Source organism: Podarcis vaucheri (assembly GCF_965113315.1).
Source record: "Podarcis vaucheri genome assembly, chromosome: 1".
NCBI classification, from domain to species: domain Eukaryota; kingdom Metazoa; phylum Chordata; class Lepidosauria; order Squamata; family Lacertidae; genus Podarcis; species Podarcis vaucheri.
Genome location: NC_138759.1, coordinates 117,296,841 through 117,320,220, shown reverse-complemented (window position 1 = coordinate 117,320,220; position 23,380 = coordinate 117,296,841). Strand labels below are relative to the sequence as shown.

At 42.0% G+C, this 23,380-nt stretch overlaps 1 protein-coding gene across 47 annotated transcripts in view; it reads right to left on the bottom strand.

The window, feature by feature from the left end:
* The window catches only part of TTN (titin), a 290,940-nt gene that overhangs the window by 84,755 nt on the left and 182,805 nt on the right, over nucleotides 1-23,380 (bottom strand). For 46 of the 47 annotated variants that reach the window (XM_082200344.1, XM_082200352.1, XM_082200383.1 and 43 more), the window contains 31 exons: nucleotides 22,966-23,232; nucleotides 22,631-22,770; nucleotides 21,274-21,400; nucleotides 20,298-20,440; nucleotides 18,679-18,802; nucleotides 18,156-18,422; nucleotides 17,766-17,863; nucleotides 16,460-16,628; nucleotides 16,096-16,362; nucleotides 14,855-15,121; nucleotides 14,479-14,757; nucleotides 13,277-13,685; nucleotides 13,047-13,171; nucleotides 12,680-12,946; nucleotides 11,619-11,888; nucleotides 11,128-11,430; nucleotides 10,727-11,029; nucleotides 9,719-9,906; nucleotides 9,506-9,620; nucleotides 7,710-7,994; nucleotides 6,958-7,109; nucleotides 6,678-6,825; nucleotides 5,665-5,842; nucleotides 5,451-5,572; nucleotides 5,031-5,318; nucleotides 4,643-4,939; nucleotides 3,649-3,835; nucleotides 2,500-2,615; nucleotides 2,110-2,409; nucleotides 841-1,140; nucleotides 636-741 (listed from right to left, as the gene is read on the bottom strand). In XM_082200344.1, coding sequence (XP_082056470.1) covers nucleotides 636-741; nucleotides 841-1,140; nucleotides 2,110-2,409; nucleotides 2,500-2,615; nucleotides 3,649-3,835; nucleotides 4,643-4,939; nucleotides 5,031-5,318; nucleotides 5,451-5,572; nucleotides 5,665-5,842; nucleotides 6,678-6,825; nucleotides 6,958-7,109; nucleotides 7,710-7,994; nucleotides 9,506-9,620; nucleotides 9,719-9,906; nucleotides 10,727-11,029; nucleotides 11,128-11,430; nucleotides 11,619-11,888; nucleotides 12,680-12,946; nucleotides 13,047-13,171; nucleotides 13,277-13,685; nucleotides 14,479-14,757; nucleotides 14,855-15,121; nucleotides 16,096-16,362; nucleotides 16,460-16,628; nucleotides 17,766-17,863; nucleotides 18,156-18,422; nucleotides 18,679-18,802; nucleotides 20,298-20,440; nucleotides 21,274-21,400; nucleotides 22,631-22,770; nucleotides 22,966-23,232 — 6,607 coding nt within the window. The remainder of the gene's footprint in view (nucleotides 1-635; nucleotides 742-840; nucleotides 1,141-2,109; nucleotides 2,410-2,499; nucleotides 2,616-3,648; nucleotides 3,836-4,642; nucleotides 4,940-5,030; nucleotides 5,319-5,450; nucleotides 5,573-5,664; nucleotides 5,843-6,677; nucleotides 6,826-6,957; nucleotides 7,110-7,709; nucleotides 7,995-9,505; nucleotides 9,621-9,718; nucleotides 9,907-10,726; nucleotides 11,030-11,127; nucleotides 11,431-11,618; nucleotides 11,889-12,679; nucleotides 12,947-13,046; nucleotides 13,172-13,276; nucleotides 13,686-14,478; nucleotides 14,758-14,854; nucleotides 15,122-16,095; nucleotides 16,363-16,459; nucleotides 16,629-17,765; nucleotides 17,864-18,155; nucleotides 18,423-18,678; nucleotides 18,803-20,297; nucleotides 20,441-21,273; nucleotides 21,401-22,630; nucleotides 22,771-22,965; nucleotides 23,233-23,380) is intronic. The other variant, XM_082200361.1, reaches the window with a different exon arrangement.

Sequence of the window (23,380 nt, the reverse complement as noted above, 5' to 3'; positions counted from 1 at the left end):
AACAACAACAATAATATTTTTTTATTTATACCCCGCCCTTCCCAGTTCAGAAAACTGGGCTCAGGGTGGCTAACAACAAATCTAAAACACTTCATTGATGCAACAAAAAACAGCATAAAATACAGTATAAAACGTGAATATCAATAAATTCAGAATTCAAAAATCAATTTAGGGGGGAAATCCATCCAATAAACATTAGATGATCATCAGGGCTAGCTGGCTAAATTATTTGGGCCAGTGTGGAGACCAGGGGAGAATTAGCTGCAGGATCCAGAGCGGGTAATCTTCATAAAACGGGGAGGGAGAGGGAAGGAAGGGGAATAAAAGATCAGGCCAAGTAGAAATATTTAATCAAGAACGAATCGTTCATTTAGATTTGAAACATTGCTCATCTAATAGATAATAAATGTGTATAATGAACACAATAAACTTTGGAACCTTTAAAAATAAATTTTCTCTATTAATCATCTCTCCCTGCCCCAGATTTTATACTCTTTCCCAATATATTCTGTCTGTATCTATCTATCTTTCTATCTTTCTTTCTATCTAACTAAAAATGTATATGCTGCTTGATTGTAAACAGAACCTCTAAGTGGTTTACAAAAAAAATAAATATAAAAACAATTCTCTTTTACCGTAGAATTGGTCTGCCACCATCATTCTTAGGCGGTTCCCATTTTAGGTCGACATGTCTCTTTGTCACTTCGACTGGTGTAAGTGCATATGGTGCTCCAGGGGTAGCTAAATTAAATAATATTGATAATTAGGAAAACAGAAATTTAAAAACGATGACATAGTTTGTTGAAGCTGAATTCTGAGTGTGTGCACTTGAAAACTTACTGAAGGTGTCCTTTGCAAGAACAGAGTCCTCAATTTCACAGTAGTCACTCTGCCCCACTGCATTTTCTGCAGCCACACGGAACACATACAGAGAGCCTTCTGTTAGTGGTGTCACTGTATATTTGGTGTCCTTAACCGTAGTATCAACCGTCTGCCAGCCTTTCCGTCGTACGTCTCTCTTTTCAACGATGTAATTTGTAATAGGAGAACCTCCGTCGCGTTCTGGTACTGTCCATTTAAGGTCTGCAGTGTTTTTAGTGATATTAATGACCTCAAGCCATCGAGGTGGTGAAGGAGGATCTGTAACAATATTAAAGCAAAATATTATTAATTTGAATATGTTTTAATGTTTCCATTGCCCCCTTAACACAAACCATAGTGCTAATGAATTAGTGATGATGTATTAATTGATGTATCATCTTTTACATGTGTCACATATCAATTTACAATCACATCACAAAAGCAGCTAAAAACAGTATACCTGAAGGAGCATCTCCACCCCCATCATTCAGCCTGGACACTGAGGTCCAGTGCCGAGGGCCTTCTGGCGGTTCCCTCACTGCAAGAAGTGAGGTTACAGGGAACCAGGCAGAGGCCATTCTTGGTAGCGGCGCCTGCCCTGTGGAACGCCCTCCCTTCAGATGTCAAGGAAATAAACAACTATCTGACTTTTAGAAGACATCTGTAGGCAGCCCTTTTAGGGAGGTTTTTTAATATTTGATGTTTTATCATGTTTTTAATATTCTGTTGGGAGCCACCCAGAGCGGCTGGGGAACCTAGCCAGATGGACAGGGTATAAATAAATTATTATTATTATTATTATTATTATTATTATTATTATTATTAAACAATACAAAGAATAACTGAGGATGAAACGAAAATATACTCAATTGTCTTTTGCAAGTATAGACAGTGGCAGCCCCGCTGAAAGCCCCACTCCACGTTACTGTGGAGCAGGCTTCTGATACTTTTGGGACTTGAAGAATAAGAAGAGTTTGGATTTGATGTCCCGCTTTATCACTACCCGAAGGAGTCTCAAAGCAGCTAACATTCTCCTTTCCCTTCCTCCCCCACAACAAACACTCTGTGAGTTGAGTGGGGCTGAGAAACTTCAGAGAAGTGTGACTAGCCCAAGGCCTCCCAATAGCTGCATGTGGAGGAGCGGAGACGCGAACCCGGTTCCCCAGATTACGAGACTACCGCTCTTAACCACTACACCACACTGGCTCTCAGGAGAAGCTCTCCTGCAGAATGCAATGGCCAACTTACTCAGTCTCTCCTTGCATAGCACGGGATCGCTGGGCTCGCTAGGCTCACTCTCTCCAGCTTTGTTCACAGCTCTGACTCGGAAGGAATATTCTTGTTTCTCCATAAGCCCTTTGAGGAAGTGTTCTGGTGTGGGGATGCCTTCAGCCACTCTCACCCACTCGTCTGTGCCAGTCTTTAACAATTCAATGACATACGATTCAATCTTGGCACCGCCGTCGTGTTCTGGCTTCGTCCAGTTCAAGAAACACGAGGTCTTGGCAACGTCTTTGACAATTGGCTTGCCGGGTGGCCATGGGGGATCTAGACATGAATTGATAACTTGGTTTAGAAAACCCAGCATTATGACTTGGAGTAAGTTATAAAATTCATCTAAGAAAAATGCTTTCATACCAATAGGATCCTTCACTAAGACTGGCTCTGTTGCTCTGCTTGGCTTTCCTGGCCCAGCAAGATTCTCTGCCACGACACGGAACTTGTACTTCTTATGGAACGTGAGACCTTTAACCCTAATAGTAATGATGATAATGCTCCAAATGTAAAATTTGTAATACTTATTACTAGTTAACACTATAATTAAATATTAAAGTGTACCTCGTGCATTAAAAAAATCAATACCTTGGAACTGTTCAGAGCAAATATATACTATCACCCCAAACCAGAGACTCCCTGTGTACATGGAGGAAGGACCTTCCTATTACTGTATCACTAGAAAGTCTCAGACACTGGTCAGATGTAATATAATCTGCATTTCTGTACTATTCATTAGTAGATGATATATATTGGTACTACTTAAAACTCTAAGGATGAATAATGCTTGGGTGTAATAAATATCCTTAGCTTGTATTAGAAATTCATATTACAGTTGTACCTTGGATCTTGAATGCCTTAGTACTCGGATGTTTTGGGTCCCAAACGCCGCAAACCCGGAAGTGAGTGTTCCGGTTTGCGGACATTTTTTGGAACCCGAACGTCTGACAGGGCTTCCGTGGCTTCCAATTGGCTGCAGGAGCTTCCTGAAGCCAATCAGAAGCTGCACGTTGGTTTCCGAAAGTTTGGGAAGTTGAACAGACTTCCGGAATGGATTCCGTTTGACTTCCGAGGTACGACTGTACTGGGAGTTCAAAAAGCAGAAAACTATATTCATCTCTAAGAAGTTCTGATATCAGCGCTAAATCTTATGAGCAGCTGCAGTGATGTAGAATCACATCAGAAGTCACAATCCCACTACTGTTTCCATAGCAGAAATTGGTGCTACTGATAACACCCATAGTATAGTTGTCCCATTCAGTGGCACTGGTGGATGGTTATGAACATGATTTAGGTAAGGATATTTTCAATGGTTATTGTAGACCCAAAGTATAGATAGCAATACAATTATTCGATGCTATTACAGAGCACCAGTTAATATTTTATTCAAATGCATGACAAGGAGTCAAGTTCAAGAGTATATAAAAGTCAGCTGTTTACCTAAAAACAAATAGCAATCTTCTCAGTTACCTAGCTATATATTTTTTAAAACGAAACATATAATGATCTTACTTGAATGTCGTATCTTTAACTGGGATTTTATTGCAACGGACCCATTTATCTTGATCAGGGTCCAACCGTTCAACCCAATAACCAGTGATAGGGCTGCCACCATCTTCATCTGGTTCTACCCAAGTCAAGGTTACAGAATCTTTAGTGATCTCAACAGGCTGAACTCGTGTCGGAGGACCTGGCGGATCTGTACAAAGAAGTAGAAAGGGGAACATTGACATACTTGCAATTCCTTGTGTGCAAATATAATAGGAAGCACCTGTAGCAATAAATGCCATTTCATCAAATTAATAATAATAATTTATTATTTATACCCCGCCCTTCTGGCTGGGCTTCCCCAGCCACTCTGGGCGGCTTCCAAAAAAATATTAAAATACTGCAATACATCAAACACTAAAAGCTTCCCTAAACGGGGCTGCCTTCAGATGTCTTCTAAAAGTCTGGTAGTTGTTGTTCTCTTTGACATCTGGTGGGAGGGCGTTCCACAGGGTGGGCGCCACTACCGAGAAGGCTCTCTGCCTGGTTCCCTGTAACTTGGCTTCTCGCAGTGAGGGAACCGCCAGAAGGCCCTTGGTGCTGGACCTCAGTGTCCGGTTAGAATGATGGGGGTGGAGATGCTCCTTCAGGTATACTGGACCGAGGCCGTTTAAGGCTTTAAAGGTCAGCACCAACACTTTGAATTGTGCTCGGAAACGTACAGTTGCCATGTAGAGGCTGCTTGAAACTGTCTCTTTGTTGCTGCTGCCGGTTCCACATGACAAGCAGTTTATGTGTACCAGCTTGCCATAAATACTGACCCTTACCCACAGGCTTATCTCCATGTCACCAATGATAGTGTGGAGACAAACATTATGGTGGGGACTGACCCACATGGAGAAGTGGTACCTATCAATGCCATGCCATGGGGAGTGGCTACCACATTATAGTTTCTAGCAGGCTCCCTTGGCAGCCATCTTGTAACAAGCAGCCCTTTCTGTCAAGCGAATAGACTTACCAAATGGATATTTAGCAACGATAGGAACGGACTGAGCTGGTTCTCCAACTCCGTACATGTTTTCTGCGCTGACTCTGAAGATGTACTCCTTAAGTGGTGTTAGGTTTGTTACTTTGAATTTTGTTTCTTTGATAGTGGATGATAGTTTGTGCCACACTTCGCTGTCTGCAGCTCTTTGTTCCAGAACGTAGTTCGTGATTCTGGAGCCGCCGTCGTCTCTAGGAGGATTCCAAGTCAAAGCACAAGATACGTTTGTAATGTCGGAGATATCAAATGCAGCTGGTGGGCCAGGCTTATCTGTGGAAGCATAACAGTAGTTTGAACCTCTTCTATTCAAATATTTTGTTAGGAAAACATTGAAAGCTATTTCTATGGAAACAAAACATACCTAGGACATTAACTTCAACTGTAGCTGTTGCCCGACCGCTGGCATTTACGGCTTCAATAATATAGGTGCCGCTATCACTTCTCTTGCTCTCTGTTATTATGACTGTGGAATGGTTAGGTTTGGATTCAATGGTTATTCTTTTATCGGGTTTCAGGGTCTGTTCAGCTTTTGTCCAGCTAATCCGTGGCTCGGGCTTTCCATTTACCCTTGCCGGCAGCTCTATCTTAGTTCCAGCTTTGACAGTGATTCCAGCAAGCAGTTTCACATCTAGGAAAATCTCAGGGGCCTCTGATTTGAGAGAAGAATCGACATATTGTTAAAAAAGAACACGCAACTGTGCACAGAAGCGTTAACAGCAGAAACACATTCACAGTGTTTTCAAGAGTATAGATTAAGTATGAGTGGGAAATCAAAAATTACCCATTGCATCCATAGCCTGGATTTCATCTGTTGGCTTGCTTGGTTTACTTGCCCCTTGCCTGTTCAGAGCCTTCACGCGATAAGCATACCATTCTCCTTCCTTAAGTTTTGTTACTTCCATTCTGTTAATCAGAAAACAAGTTCAGCGCACTGCATGTTTAAATGTAACCATCCAATTTTGTAAAACATTTTTCTTCATACTGCAAGCTCTTACTTTGTCTCAATGACTGGCTCACCACAGGGCTCCCATTTGTCAGTGCCACGCTGGCATTTTTCAACCAGGTAGCCTTTGATACGAGAACCGCCATCGTACTTAGGTGGATCCCATGTGAGGAAAATGGACTTAGATGTTGGATCCCTCCATTTCACATTCTCTGGTGGATCAGGCACCGCTGCAAGGTGGGGAGGAAAGAACATGTATAATTGTCTTGCATATAGTGTGTGCCTTATAGTGTGTCTTAGTTTTTTTAATTCTTTACTGTCTCTGGGGTGCTCTTCTCACATTGGTTGGTATGCAACAAGTACCCTGCACAACAGGAAAGACTCATTTGTGCAAGGTAGCTCCCTGCTTTCTGTCAATTGAGGGTCCACTAATACTAAGCAAGGGACGCAGGTGGCATTGTGGGTTAAACCACAGAGCCTAGGACTTGCCGTTCAGAAGGTTGGTGGTTCGAATCCCCGCGACGGGGTGAGCTCCCGTTGCTCGGTCCCTGCTCTTGCCAACCTAGCAGTTCAAAAGCACGTCAAAGTGCAAGTAGATAAATAGGTACCGCTTCAACAGGAAGGTAAACGGCATTTCTGTGCACTGCTCTGGTTCGCCAGAAGTGGTTTAGTCATGCTGGCCACATGACCCAGAAGCTGTACGACGGCTCCCTCGGCCAATAAAGCAAGATGAGCGCCACAACCCCAGAGACAGTCACGACTGGACCTAATGGTCAGGGGTCCCTTTACCTTTTATTTTAATACTGAGTAGCAGCTCTTCAGTGGGTACTGAGGGCTGCAGTGCAGAAGGGGGGGTGTGTGGAATTTTTTTTGCACATAGTTCCAATTATGCATCTTTGGATTCAAGCCTCAGTTTTTCTAATACAACAGGTAAGTCATACCAAACCCTTATTGATTCAAACTCTGCTCCTTGCTTTCTTTCAATACTTATGTTGCATAGCACAAGTTACTATGTAAAATGCAGATATACAAAATCAATAGGAATAGTTAATTAAGAAAACTCACTAGCAGGTGCTGACATGTTGACAGGCTCATCAATGTAAGCAGGCTCTCCTGGTCCACATTTGTTACATGCTGAGACCCTGAACAAATATTCTTTTCCTTGAACCAGATCTGGTACAGTGAACTCTTGGTCAAGGACGTTGTCGATCACCTAAAAACAAGAGAGGTTCCAAGTAATTACAGAACTTTTCCCCCCCATAGCAAGCACCAGAATATTTCATACCATCTTCAGCAATACATATTAGAAATATAGGTGTTTTGGTTTTTTAAAGAAACTGCGTACCTTGACCCATGTTTTGCGGCTCACTTCACGCTTTTCAATAAGATAGCCAGTCAATGGGCTTCCTCCATCATCTTCAGGAGCTTCCCAATTTAATTGGACTGAGCTCCTAGTTATCTCTCCAATTTGTAGTTCTCTTGGTGCACTTGGGCGAGCTAAAAATAAATACCCATCATATTATAAACCAATTATTATATATATATATTACTTATTCTTTCTTTGATGGAAGACTTTGGCTGTTTGGTTACACCTACTAGATTTTAATTCATGCTTCATTTTTTTTAAAAAAAGAAAGAAGGATTCTTACTTCTGAGTAAGCATTCTTAGGACAGACTGTTAACTGTTAATAGCTAAGTTTATGATCTCCGTTGTATTATAGGGTTTCATAACAAAATGGTACAATAGAAGTTGCCAACCTAGGCTCTCTTGGGAGGAAAAGCAGTACATAAATTTAATAAATAAACATGCTGCTGTTGTTTAGTACTATTCAGGGGTGCCAACTTGAATAAAATATTGGGGAGGCCCAGATAAGCCCTGCCCCACACAATCGAACACACGTCCATCAACTTTGGGAAGGACCATCCCCCTCAGATTTTTTTTTTGGGGGGGGTGAAGAGACCTTGGGCCCTAGGAGTTGGCTCCTATGGTGCTATTAATAACAAATTTGGCTTGTTGAAACTTTTGGATTTTACACACATGGTTATTTACAAAACAGGTTATATACAATTCTTCAGAATATATACTGGATTGCTCACCAATGACATTAACATTGATTTCTCCTGATACAGATGACACAGGGTTTTCTAATTTCAAGGTATAGATGCCTTTGTCTGGCCGTTCACTTGGGGTAATAACAAGCTCTGCAAAGGCTGCAGACGTGTCAATTTTCACCCGGTCACCCTGTTCTAAAACTTTGTCGCCGACAGACCATGTGGCAGTTGGGACTGGATAGCCAGTAATAGGAACACGTATTTTGACGGGATCTGGAACAATAACCTCCAGTCCATCTTTAAATCCGCTTAAGTCCATTGTAGGTCCAGCTGAAATACAAACACAAATTATGCCGATTAAAGTTATAAACTTTCTTTTTTCCTCCACAACACCATTAAAGGGCAATTGCCTTTGGAATCTGTTTGAATGGAAAGCATTATTATAGATGCCTTCACGTGGCGTTTTATCTATTGAGAACACATCATAAAACTGTTTCATAATCTGATGAAATTAGCAATATAGAAAGGCGATATATAAGCTTGCTCCAATTTAAAGACACCTAAATGTTCAATTTAATACAGTTTTTAAAAATTAAAAAATTCTGACTTGTTTAGCAATGCAGCCTTAGAGGACAAATTGTAAATGTAAAACAGCGCTACCTAGTGAATGTTAAGGGTTTCCCTCCATTTTAGTATAGCTTAGATCAGTGTTTCCCAACCGGTTTTCCGCGGCACACTAGTGTGCCGCGAGACGTTGCCTGGTGTGCCGTGGGAGGGAGGCGGGCGAGTCGGGCGGCGAGAGGCGGGGCGGCGAGAGGTGAGGAGAGGCCGCCCAGCGCGGGGCTCTCGCCGTCTGCCTGCCTGGCTGCCTGCGTGGCGCTGACGTCATGGGGCTGTAATGTGCCCCACATAGGCACACGCGGGGCGGCGAGCGAGAGAGCTCCCACATCCCAATGCTGCTCGCTTCGGCCGGCCTACTGGGCTGTCGCAGGCGGAAGGCCTGCGCATGCGCGAGGTTTTCGCGCCTTCGGGATTCCCTTCACGCCTTCCTCCTCCCGGGTCCTTGAGAGCGCGGGAAGCGGCAGCGCGAGACCGGCGTTGAGCCTGGTAGGTATTGCGCTTGCCAAGGCAGTCATTTGGGAAATGAAAACTTGCAAAGCAAGCAACCAGTTCAATCTGAAGTACGTGTATGCTTAATATCCTGTATCTGAAACCTGTTCTGCCCCCTCCCCCACACTTGGTGCCATTTTCATCTACACATGCAGCAGAGTAAGTTGACCCAGAATAGTACCAATTCAGATGGCAGATGGGAGAATGACAGTGCTGAATGCTTTCCCATGTAGAACAGTCCCTGCAAATAAAAACCTAGCATATTTGGAAGAGGGATGCTAGCCTAACCATTACCTTCTATGCTGTTACTATTTTTTTATTTTTATTTTACATAAGTAAAAAGTGACCTTTCCCCATCTGGCATGGTGGTGTGCCTCGAGATTTTTTTCATGAAACAAGTGTGCCTTTGCCCAAAAAAGGTTGGGAAACACTGGCTTAGATGAGGCCTAGAGACCCTGTGGCCCTCTAGAAGTTGTTTGACTTCAACTCTAATAATCCCTGGCCTTTGGCCATACTGGCTGGAACTGGGGTCCAATAACATCAAGAGGGCCACATGGCCTCCCCACTCCTGTTTTAGACTTTTACTGCTGAGAGAGGGGCTGGTTTTGGTATCCAACGTATGAGAGCAATATTAAAGTATTGTTTTTATGAACAAGCATGGATAGTCTCAGATGAACACAACCTTTCCTTTCAAGCTGTTGACTATGGCAAGAAACGAGAATTCAACTTACTGTGAGGATCATCAGCAGTCAGTGGTCCAATAGCTTCAGCAGGATCCGACACGCCAGCAGCATTTTCTGCAGATACTCTGTAATAATACCTGGCTAGAGGTTTCAACCCAGTTACCTATGAAGACAGAGGAAAATGTCATAATTAATAATCACTATTTTTTTTTTTAAAAAAACACCTTAATAGGCATTTTACTTCGGAAAGGAATATGCTACCTTATAATTAAGACTAGGCACAAGTTTTGCGTTGCAACGGATCCAGTTGTCTGTGTCCTCTTCGCGCCTTTCAATAATGTAGCCCAGTACTGGGCTGCCTCCATCTTTCAAAGGAGGTTCCCATGTAAGTTTCACAGATGACACAGTTTGGTCAGAATGATCGAGGTTAATGGGAGGACTTGGTTTTTCTGCAAAACACAATGATTTGCACAATATAACAGATGGCCAGAATCAGAAGAACTATGCAACTAGTCCCACAAGTCTGGAAGGGCTACTCTTGAGTTCCTCAAACAACAGTATCCTAAGACCATGCCAAACTGCTGTTTTGAAACTAGCAGGAAAGTCTGAAGTACATGTGATGTGACATAGGGGCATGTTGTGTATAGAAACAATAGGCATTAGTGCAGGGGTCAGCAAACTTTTCCAGCAGGGGGCCGGTCCACTGTCCCTCAGACCTTGTGGGGGAACGGACTATAGTTTGAAGAAAAAAAATGAACGAATTCCTATGCCCCGCAAATAACCCAGAGATGCATTTTAAATAAAAGGGCACATTCTACTCATGTAAAAACACTCTGATTCCCGGACCATCCGCGGGCCAGATTTAGAAGATGATTGGGCCAGATCCGGCCCCTGGGCCTTAGTTTGCCTACTCATGCATTCGTGCATATATATAAGCCTTAGAGTATGCCAAAAGTAGCTTGCTAGATTCTTGTCACAGTCTTCTACTAAATAGATTACAGTATTATTTCCATAAATCCTTCCTAATTGAACATCAACAGTGGTCCTTGCTTTAGAGCTTATGGGGAGCTTCTATTATTTTCATTTTCTGACACTGCTAATTTCCCAAAACAACATATATAATGGTTTCTATGAAAGTGAATAATCAACACTGGACTTTTGTTTGAGATATATCAACTGATTCACCTCAAGTCTTTCCTGTTTTCATATTTTATAAGCAAATGATATTATAACTATCTAGAAATATTTTCTTATCGCCTGCATACTAACCAATTGGATCCATTATCTTCACCGCATGTGTAGAGGCACTAGGCTTGCCAATTCCAACCTGGTTTTGAGCTCTGACTCTGAAAAAGTATTCTTTGTTTTCCACCACATCAGTTAAGGTTCCAGCTAAGTCATGTGCTCCTGTGGTCATGGCTGGTTCCCACTTGATCGAAGCTCTGTCACGTAATTCAATGATATAGCCCGTAATCGGAGAGCCTCCATCATAATCTGGGGGTTCCCAAGTAAGAGACGCACCAAATCTGTTCACATCAACAACTTGTACATTGAGAGGAGGTCCTGGGACATCTGCAAGGTCATAAGATTTTTTTTTTAAAAAAAACACGTTATTTTTCTATTCAATAGAACTTCAACAAATTATAGTCTCCAAATAACAATTTTCTTACCAAATCTACTCTTGGCTTCCACAGGTCTGTCTGTTTCGACTGGCTCACCAGTGCCCACTCTGTTTTTAGCACTCACACGGAAGAGATACTCTACACCTCCCTTTTGAAGGCCAGTCACTGTGTATTCACAACTGTCGGCACGATCCGTTGCCAAAATCCAGGTCTTTCGTTTGACATCACGCCTTTCAACAACATACCCAGTGATTTTACTACCACCATCGCTTTCTGGTTCCTCCCAGGCAAGGCTAACTTCACCATCAAACGTCTCAGTTACTTCCAGGTTTCTAACTGGGCCAGGGACATCTGGGAATAAAGCGAAAGTATGCTTACTTAAAAGAATTTGGGATTTGCTTTGAGTTTCATAAAACAATAACAACTTAGTGAGGTTCGTGGATGCAGTTTCTTATTTCTCTCATCATTATATACTAATGCTTTCATCTTCTACATCAGAAAAGCAACAAACCCTTGGCCATAGGAAATGATGAGCTTACCAATAACTTGAACATTGATGTGTGCTTCAGCTTGGCCATGTTTATTTTTAAGGATGATTTTGTAACTCCCTCTGTCAGTCGTCTTTGCTTCGTGAATTCTGAAGGTGGTACTTTCAGGTGTTGTATCCACAGTAAGAGTGGGCAAGGCTTCTTCTCCCTTAAGCCACTCAGCTTCTGCTCGTGGGTAGGCATCATATGGAACCACCATAGTCAATGGCTGCCCAACATCTACCACAAGGTTCTGATCAGCTATCTTTATTCTTGGAGCAGCTAGTAAAAGAAACAAACAATGAAATACGTTACAGAAAATCTGAAACAGAAAACAACAGCGCAGTGAGCTGTTTTGTGATTTTTAAGCAACTTTTGTGTGAAGGGAGAACCAAAATTATAACCATTAGTAATGTTGTATAGATGGGACGCGGGTGGCACAGAGCTTAGGACTTGCTGATCAGAAGGTCGGCGGTTCGAATCCCCATGACGGGGTGAGCTCCCATTGCTCAGTCCCTGCTCCTGCCAACCTAGCAGTTCGAAAGCACATCAAAGTGCAAGTAGATAAATAGGTACCGCTCCGGCGGGAAGGTAAACGGCGTTTCCATGCGCTGCTCTGGTTCTCCAGAAGTGGCTTAGTCATGCTGGCCACATGACCCGGAAGCTGTACGCCGGCTCCCTTGGCCAATAAAGCAAGATAAGCGCCGCAACCCCAGAGTCGGCCATGACTGGACCTAATGGTCAGGGGTCCCTTTACCTTTACCTAATGTTGTATAGACACCATCTTGTCCCATTCTGGTCAATGGGGGCACTATTGGTGCCTCCGACACACACCGATAATTAATCTGTGCTGGGTAAAGATCGTTCTGACTTCTAAATGCACAGAAGCTACATTACAAAGCTGCATAATAACGGCTACAGAAACACATTGCTTGTAGGATCTCAGTTACAGAGCTTTTTAATTACCACTAGAAGTGTGTTAATCACTGAAATTAACACCCAGAAAAAGTATATAAAATGTCGCATTACTCATATAAATATTATTTTATTGTTAAAAAATTTCAGAGGCTTACCTGCCAGTTCTAGCTTAGCTCGAGCTTCTTTATCTTTGGCAATAAATCTATATTCTCCTTGATCGCGAGGCCTAATCTCACAGACTTGCAGCCTATGGACTTTTCCTTCACTCATCATTTGGTGTTTATCTCCCTGGACTATAATCATGTTATTTCTCAACCATTTGACTTCCACCTTATCTTTATTCAGTTCAGCAAAGAAAAGGACATCAGAGCCAGGGGCTTCGTAAATATCTTGTGGTGGTCGGATAATCTCCACAGGAATTTCTGGTCAAAATAAGAATAAAATTTAGATTGCGTTGACATACTTTTTTTTCTTACAAAAAAATATTGAAAGGTGAAAGATAAATAGAAATTGTAAACATACCCTCCACAAAAAGTCTTGCTCTGGATCTCCTGTCATCCACACCACAGGAATACTCGCATTCATCCTCTGGCCTGCAGTCTTTTATGATTAACCTGTGTAAATTTCCATCCTTTTCAAACTGATACCTTTATTGCAGACAGGAAAAAAAGGATTATGTGTTAAATTCAGAGGCAAGAATCCAGACAGCAACCATAGTATACCACCAACCAGTTAAAAGCACCTGCACCTACTTTTTGCCCTCTTTAATTTCTCGTCCGTTTCTGTACCACTTCACCATTGCTTTCTCTTTGGAAAGCTGGCAACTGAAGACTGCATCATCAAATTCAGTGACTGTCTGGTCCTGCAAGTGCTCAATGAAATCTGCAGGTGCTTCCGTGATAATAAGCTCTGCAGCCGACTTGTCTTGGCCAGCAGTAACAACGTACTCCCCTTCATCTATAAATCCACAGTTTTTAATGATAAGTGAATGCTTGTATTTATCCACTTTGTACAAAATGCGGCGGTCAAAGGTGACTTCTTCACCATTCTTTGTCCACTGGAGGGTTACGTTGAGGCGGTTAACCTTACACCAGAACGTGACAGACTTCTTCTCCATGGTTTCGATGTCTTGAAGAGGCTCAATAATTCTGAGGTCTTCCTCTGTTTAAGAGAGAAGTGGTTTGAAAAGTGTTGTTAATTTACATCCTCATCCAAACAGTAATTTGGCAAGAGTAAAAGCCTGTGCCAGAGCCAGTGTGGTGTAGTGGCTAAGAGCGGTAGTCTCGTAATCTGGGAAAACCGGGTTCGCGTCTCCGCTCCTCCACATGCAGCTGCTGGGTGACCTTGGGCTAGTCACACTTCTCTGAAGTCTCTCAGCCCCACTCACCTCACAGAGTGCTTGTTGTGGGGGAGGGAGGGACAGGAGAATGTTAGCCGCTTTGAGACTCCTTAAAGGGAGTGAAAGGCGGGATATCAAATACAAACTCCTCCTCCTCCTCCTCCTCCTCCTCCTCCACTTAGAATAAGAAAACACCAGGGCTTTCTTTTTCCAGCAAGAACTCAGTTTCAGAACCTCTCTCTCTCTCCCACCATCCCTTCCATTGGTCCTATTGTTATCCTTTTCAACTGCATATTATCTCATAGTCCATATTTTATCCATAATATTTGCTACCATACAAGTGTTATTGCTGTCCTGCTAATGTTTTCATCTGATTACAGTGGTCTCCTAAATAAATTATAAAATTTCCCCCCGTTGTTTATTGAAGTTTTGGTCTTCTTGGTTCCTGAGCTTTCTGGTCAGTTTTGCTATTTCGGCATTGCCCAACAGCTTAATTTGCCATTCCTCTCTGGAATGGTACATATCTTAAGTGGGCACCATTGCCATTATAAGAGAACAAGGGAGGCATTCATGGAAACTCTTTTTCTAGAATAATAGCCCTGGGAAAACACTTACCAAGCACAGTCAAAGTAGCAGAGCTCTTTACTTGTTCCCCTCTCTTGTTTGCCAGGACTATGTTGTAGGTTGCTTGGTCATTCAAATGGGCGTCTCTAATTCTTAGAGTGTAAATTAAATCCTTATGGACCATGATGTATTTTGCGCTGTCAAATATTGCTTCTTCATCTTTGTACCACTTCGCCTTGGCACCTTCTGTATTAACCTCACAGTTAAATACAAGTTCTTCTCCCTCTCTTACTTGTTGGTCCTTCAGTGGGATGACAATCCTGAGTTTTTCTGCAATTTGAATTTGCATATTATTATTTGAATTAAATCCTCACAAAGGAAATAAAAGCATGCCCACAAATGTATGAGAAAGCCCCATAAAGCTTACCAATCATTGTCAAGCGGGCTGTTGCTTTGGCTGCACCGACCATGACAGAATAAGTTCCATCGTCATCCAGAACAGACTCTTTAATGACCAGGACTCTCTTTTTGCCGTCGGAAATTATGTCATACTTATCATTGGCTTCAAGAACAGTATCATCCCTTATCCACTGTACGTCAAAGGCTTCTTTGGATACTGAGCAGACAAATTCTGCTTTTTCTCCTTCAATTACTTCAATGTTCTGTGGCCTGGTTATAAATTCTGCTGCAAGTTCTGAAAAAGACGTTGGGCATATTGTTTTTTAGTTTTTGATATGGGGATAAGTAGATCGCCCCCACCATCTAATTGATAACCGAAAATATTTCCAGTCAGCAAAAGACGCCTCAGACTGACTTGACATGGCCGTGTCCTAGCACAGATGACACAATCATGCATATTCGGTCAATAAGAAGTGGGTCAAAAACCCTACTCAGCTGCACACATGTCACTAGGGCTGGGTGATATGTGGTTTTCAACATCGTGATGTATCACCAGCTAAATACCACAATATGCTGATATATCGCAACGTCTGAAATAAGGAGGGAGGAGTAAATAAGAGGAAGCAGCAGCTGAGATGTATCGTCCAGCCCTACAACTGAGCAAGCTCCCATTCTGCTCCAGCTCATGCTGGAGGGGTGGATGCGGGGTGAGCTTCCTTAAACTGCTCAGCTGAGGTGCACATGCGCACACAAACACAAGGAAGGAAGGAAGGAAGGAAGGAAGGAAGGAAGGAAGGAAGGAAGGAAGGAGCGCCTGTTCATTCACCTCAAGGAGACACAGAAGCACCAGCTGACTTTCTGGTTTTTCAAATATAGTCATACCTTGGATTTTGAACAGCTTAGTTCTAAAACGTTTTGGCTTCCGAACGCCGCAAACCCAGAAGTGAGTGTTCCAGTTTGCAAACTATTTTTGGAAGTTGAACGTCCGCCGGGGCTTCTGCAGCCAATCAGAAGCCACACTTTGGTTTCCAAACATTTTGGAAGTCAAAGGGACTTCCAGAACGGATTCCGTTCAACTTCCAAGGTATGACTGTATTGTGAATTTTTGCATAGCACACACACACAAGTTGTGATACATTGCTGGGTCATTTATTTTGAAATGGTTATCACGATGTCTAGAAACCGGTTTGGGGTGATATATCAATATAGTGCCCAGCCCTACATGTCACCTGGCAACACTTGTTAAAAATTCCAAAGTAGTTTTCTTACCATGAACCTTCAGCTTGCCAGTTGTCTGACTGCTAGGAAGTTTGCAGGTGTATGCTGCTGCATCGTCAAGACTAGCATTGTGGATGACCAAAATTCTCTTCCGGCCATCAGCAATCTGTTCATATCTACCACCTTCAGGCAACTCCTCATCGCCTTTGAACCAAGTTACTTCTGCATCAGGCTTGGAAACTTCACAAATCAATTTGACAGTGTCTGTTTCACTTGCTTCCACATTGGGAAGTTTTTTGGTAAAGACAGCTTCCTCTTCTGTAAAAAGATAAAGAACAATGGTTGTATTTGTTCACAACAGCGATCAAGCCATTGCTCTTTCATGTAAATGCAACAAACTTGATTTTAGATTTACCTATCACTGTCAGCATGCCAGAGGTTCTGGCTCCTTTTGCTTCACATGCGTATTCTGCCTCATCATCAAGCAGACATTTGTTGATAACAAGTATTCTCTGGGCACCTTTAGCAATGATGTCAAACTTCTTGCCTTTTCTGATTTCAACACCATCCCTAAACCACCGTGCCTATATTTAAAATAGTGATAAAAATCAAGTTGAGCAGAATGCAAAGAAGAGATGCTGCAATATCAACTGAAGCAGTAACTGAGAAATTGAAATATATAATTACTGACTGTATTAGATTAAAGCATGCCTGGATGATATTTTAGGCTAAACCATAAACCAATATCCCACAGTGAATATAGATGCATTCCCTATGAACATGTCAAATGGTGCACATTTTACTGCAATTATTTTTCATCTAAACTCAGAAATCAGTTGTAAGCATGAGAGTACAGGGTCCATTGTTCGTTCCAATTCGGCCGTTTGGAAGTTGCACATGTGGAGATGAATTAGAAAATTGATGATGGTGCCAATCACCTATTGGAAAGGGCATAGGATTTGGCTCTAGAACCAAAGTAAAATATGTAGACAGAATCTACGTTCAGATAGGTGTGTTTTATTTTCATTGGCAGTGCTGGTTTTTGTTATTAAGGTTCTGGAAGTCTGCTTACCCTCTTTTAGGAGGGCAGCAGCTTTGTGGGACGACCAGTACTCCCCCCCACTACCTGCCAACGACGCAGGACAGGGTGTGGTGGGCTGATCCCAGCCGGAGCGAGAGCTTCGGCTCACACTCACAACTTGAAATCGTGTTCAGCGTCAGCCTGCAGAATTGGCCAATGGCAGGCTGGTATGAAGAGTTGGGTTCCCTGGGGGTGGGCGTGAGGGAACAATCAGGCTATGAGAATCCTTAAGGACCCATGCCTCAGATCCATATTTCCATGTCGTGGCAGCCCTAAGAAAGCTGCTCAGGTGGCAATCTGATCCTTGAAAAGCAGGTGGGCGGGAAAGGTGCTCAGAGGCTTTGAGGGCACCTAAGGAAATCTTTAGAGGTGAAAAAGATGAAGCTGCTCAGGCACCACGTTGGCAACTGGAGATCTATAGTAAGGAGCTTGTGAAGGTGGGACTGAATGATGCAGACAACCTAGATCATCTTTTGGTTTGAGCTATTAGTAGACACAATTTCCACCTTCTAAATGCTTTGGGCTGCCCCAGTGACTAGAAAAATAGAAAATGTTTCCTGGTGGCTGAAATAAATGCTGTGAGATTCTGTGCAAAAGCTATTGACAAGGGCAAATATGAAGAGACACAAACATTACAGACCTGAACATTTGGTCGGGAAATTTCACATTCAAACCGAGCAACTTCTTTTTCTTTAACTTCAATATCCGTAAGGGGCTTTGTGAACTCAACATGAGGTGCTATAAGGAAGAAAAAATGTCCAGTTTGAAAACGATCTCTTTTTTTCTTATCCGTGAATCTCAATTCGTAGCAATGGCCTTAGTTATAATAATTTATTCTAATAGAGTTATGATAAAGTAGAGGTTCCCACTTTTGTGGATGAAAGAAAAAGCCCAACCCACTTAAGTCAAAGGTCTGCTTGTTTTACAGCACCATCAGTTTGACCCACCCATATATCTGCAACATGCCTACCTTTGGAATTATGCAAACAAGTATCTATGTCTTTTTAAGGAAATTATGAGAAAAACTTACGTTCAACGTTCAAGAAACAAGATGTCTTGAAATCTTTAGAATCACATGTGTACGTTTTAGCATCGTCCAGTGTGCAGCCGTGAATGATAAGTTTTCTGACTCTGCCATCAGCAATTATATCATATTTCTTTGTCTTGTGGATTTCTTGGCCATTCTTGAACCATTTCACTGGTGCGTTTTCTCTGGATACTTCACACTCCAGAACTGCAGTAGCTTCCTCCTCTACAGTCTGGTCCTCAAGTGGCTTAGTAAACTCAACAGGTGGTTCTGAGGGCAGGGAGGGAAAAACCCCCACAAATCATGTTGGTGCTACATGCATCATTTTTTCCTCCCAAGAGATTTAAAAGCTAGCTATCATTCTGATCTTTTTAAAAGACTGAGTTATGGCCAGAAATCTTTTCAGCATTTTATGTGTAAAAAGTACTGCAGAAAAGGATCAGCCCAATCATGCACTTTGCCTAACACAGATCAGTAGTCTCTAGCATACCACTAATGGAATAAATTGTTACTTTAGGAAGCCTACCTTTTACAAAAAGATTTGCTTGAGTTCTGAAATCCTTTGCAGTCAGTTTGACTTCTCCAGCATCTGTTAGTTTCACATCTCTTAGAACAAGGGTGTGAACTCTGCCTTCAGCACGGGGCACGATCTTTAAAAAAAGGAATGTTCAGGAGAATAGATTTGGTAAGAAAACATGTTGCAACCTTATATCAAACATTTGTGTTAGCACATGTCTGTCTAAATAGGCTGGTAAACAAAGACTCCCAGTTATACACCCATGCACCTCTGGGCATGCATTGGGGCTTCTCTGATTTCTTGTTGCAATTTCAGTTCTTCGTACTGCATCAGCCGCCAAGCCCCAAAGGCCTCTAGAGTTTTGTGGGAGTCAGCAGACTGAATCCACCAGCTGGAACTGTAAACTTCTTCAAAGGGTTGATATAATCCAAATCAATCAAAAAGGAGAACTACAGTGCTTGCATAAGAAGCTTTTCATCATAGCTCCCCTGTCCAGCTGGGAAGAAGTCAGGAGAGACCTGGTTCTGCATGGATTATGGTCCCTTACTGGACTGGGGTAGGAGTGCCCTAAACACCATTGTTTGTGTTATCATAGGCCCATTTAAACTGATGTAGATGGGTTAATCAGAAGCAAAACATAAAATCTTGCTAACTATTAATATGAAATAAAAGTTGAAATATTTATTTAAATAAAAGTTGAAATATTTATGATGCATCTAATAATGCTTCACCATTAAAATACTTTTCATGGGAACAGTAAGTATTAATCTATTCATTTAGCTAAATCTCGCTATGCTAGTTTAAATTTAATGTTTTGATTAGGCTGAATTGGCTATGGTAATTTCAAACTTGCACTAACTATGCCTTATTTTAGCAGGTATATTTCTGTTTTCCTTTGCAAATATTCTCTGCGTAAGCCTATCATTAACAGACACTCTAATGACTTAAACAGAGGATCTAAAAAAGCATGCACCAAATAATATTTCACTGAATGCAACTTCTGCATGTGATTACTTATACTACTATATGGCTTGCTGCTAAAACATTTTAAATATTGAATGAACTGCATTCCAGGCTGTTCACATCTCAGCGCTAACAGCACACTTGATGAAGGGTTAAAAATAGCTGGTGAGAAATGCTCTGCGAGCAGATCTACCGAGAAAGTTATCTGGAAGCCTGCTCAAATGCCTGAAATGGAATTTCAATCTCCTTAATCCCCTTATATGCAGAACTGGATGCCAGCTCTACATTCAGAGAAGGGAAAGAATCAGGAGATGCAAACATTCATAAACTTCCCCACTAATATCAAAATATTACATATCCCTTTATGTTAGCACTGATACAAAACCTCCCCAACCCCTTTCACCTCTCCCTTTGAAACTTTTACCTTCCACCATGTGGAAGGAACTGATTTTTCTGAATGATATTTTAGAATAGCGCCTTACAGTGCAATCCTATGGATCTCTACTTGAAAGCAAGCCCCATTGAGCTCAGTGGGGCTTGCTTCCAGGTAAGTATGTATAGGATTGCACTGCCAGTCTCACAAAGGGGAGGGGTAGGAGAGAAAGAGGGAAAGAAATAGGGTTTGACATGGAAAAAGGGGAGAAGAGAAAGAATGTCTTCTGTACCTTGTCACTGGGCTCCAATTTCTGTCCTTTCAAGAACCAGTCCACTACAATTCCCTCATAGGAGAGTTCGCATTCAAAGTTTGCCGTTTCACCAGCTGTTACAGTTACATCCTTCAGAGGCCTCAGCAGGCCAATTACACGTGCTTGACGGAACGAAGAAAACATCTTCAGATTAGCCACCTGCACCTTTTACTAATGGCCATAGTGCCTTTCCCCAAGAGAGAGGGAGTATGATGTACAGAGGCTATTTAAATTCCCTGGCTAGATCTGGGCCCTTGGGGTTTTCAGGGGGAGGGCTGGTCACTGGAGATTCCCTATTTGCGGAGCCTGTTCCTTTTAAATGAAAAGATCAGCAAGAAAGCTACGTTGCATCTGTCTCCTTTGCCAAGCCCTGCATGCCTCTTGCTAGATAAGGCATGCGCCTTCCAAAATAGCAAGGTCTACAATTGGACAGAGAGACAAGTGGCCACCAACTGTGTAGGGTGTTCCTGTCCATCAAGCTACTGGCACTTTCCACAAATGTCAGCATGGTGTTATCTCTCAGATCTTATACCCCAAATGCCAAGCACAGCAGAGAGTCCGTTTGTAATATTTTAGATTTCGTAACAACTCATTATGCTACCTTGCCAATCATCCTGGAATGAGGAGGGGCAATTCCAGTGGTCTAACAACCTGTTCTTATTAACTAATTGAAAATCTTTATATAATACCTATCCCACGATCTAAAAACAAACAAACTAAATTAAAAGTATCAGAATTAACTTATAAAAAGATTTTATAAAGAAAGAATAAGGCACACAACTATATCAAATAACTACTCCTTAACCTCAGCTCACCCGACTGTCTCTCCTTCTCATTTACTGTTCCATTAACAACAGATCACATGCCCCACTCTGACTCTCAACTTGTTTCAGTTTAGCTCAGTTACTGATGTAAAAGACAAGTGATCTTACAGATACACTTGCAAGACACTTACGTTTTACTCGAAGATTGGCAGATGATTTGGCATTGGCTGCTTGGAAGTCTACGCTACCGGCCTGGTCCAAGCGCACGTTGTAGAGGGTAAGACAGTGCCTTTTGCCTTCCTCCTTAATTTCACAGTCCTTCCAAGAGCAAACAAATGCAAAGGTTTGTACAACGCTTGTTTTTAATAGCTTTCACTTCCTTTTATCAGGTCCATATTTCTGGTATTTGGATATTCAGAATGGTAGCAACCTTTCATTCCCCTTTGGGGACAAAACAGTGTACTGGCTGCAGCTGTTTTGCAACCATGATGCTCAACATCCTGCCTCAGAGTACAAATACCAGAACAACACATTCTCTGGCACGTACATTGACAGTACAGTGGTACTTCGGGTTAAGAACTTAATTCATTCTGGAGGTCTGTTCTTAACCTGAAACTGTTCTTAACCTGAAGCACCACTTTAGCTAATGGGGCCTCCCGCTGCCGCTGCGCCACCGCTGCACGATTTCTGTTCTCATCCTGAAGCAAAGTTCTTAACCCGAGGTAATATTTCTGGGTTAGCAGAGTCTGTAACCTGAAGCATATGTAACCTGACGTGTGTGTAACCCGAGGTACCACTGTACTTGGACCCCATTGTTTTGTATCTAATGACTGTGTGAAAGGAAGGGAGCTTGTGTAACCAATCTTTCCCTTCCCCACTGCAGCCCACTGAGCCTCATGAAAAGCCTCTTTGGAGGGTCAGAGGCCCTCCTGGACAGCGTTGGCCGTGTTGCAGCCAGCTGCTAAAGAGTTAAAGTTGGTCAGGGCACTGTGCGCAACCCTTCCATCTGCTCCCACAACCAATGGCTACGACCTACTGAACTTTTGCAAAACTTTTACCTCAGGCCTTGAACCACACATTGTCCCGGTCAATGAGATGTTAATGTGCTAAACATGCACATTGATTTTCTGAATTGTTTACATGGGAACATTAATAACCCTCCCCATATATGGCTACAATGAACCAATTGATTGCAGTTATTAACTTCCAGAGGCACCTGGTACATTGCTTTAACAATTGCAACCAACATATTTTTTATCAAATATTATTTACATATTACTTACAATTGCTTTTCATTACAAAAGCAATCTTCAGATTTCTAATGTTAAAACTGCTCTCTATATATATTCTATATATTTTGCTTAACTGCACAATTTACAATTCAAGCCATTTAAATTGTGTTGATATAGAAATTATTTTCTCAGTACCCCTACAGTACTTTCTCAGATCTTCCAAAGATTTTCCAAAGGTTTATGTTCTTCCATCTGCATATTTTAGGCACTATAAGTCTCATTTAGAAGTGGGGAAATATTTAAAAGCATTGCTTACAGGCGTCTGTGTCAAGGGCTCCCCTTTCAGTTTCCAGTTAGCATGAATATCTTCCTCAGAGATTTCTGTATCAAAACGTGCAGTCTCTGTCTCAAATATTTCCACGCTATATAAGGGACGTACAATCTTAATATCACGATCTGTGAAGGAAAAAAACCCACACCGATATTATTAGCTTTCATGACAATGTTGATGAGCAGGGTTCTACAACAGAAGGATCAGGAAGATTTTATTTATGTGTTTATTAAGAAGATTTATATCTTGTCTTTCAAATGAATGATCCTCAGGGCGGTTTAAAATAGAATATAATAATACACCAGTAAGTGTGAACTTGCCTTCAATGTTCAGCTTAGCAGAAGTCTGATCAGTGCCGCAATCACAGGTATATTGACCAATATCTTTCTTCAAGGCTTTCTTGAGGATAAGTATTCTCTTTTTGCCATCGGCCTTGATAATAACATTCTTAGACGGAGTTAGTTCTTGTCCGTCTTTAAACCATTTTACGGGAGCATTTGCTTTGCTAATTTCACATTGCAAAATCACTTCGTCTTTCTCCACAGCAGTGTAATCTTGAAGCTTCCCAGTAAAATAAGGGTCCCCCTCTGCAAGTCAAGGTGAATATGTGACATTCTAAGATTATTCATACATTCAAAAGTGTACCAACTTATGCAAGACAGTTCTCCTTTCAGGTAAGAGTGCTTTTTTATATTTTCTATGTAGGATAAAGTTTTCTAAAAGCAAGTTTTTAAG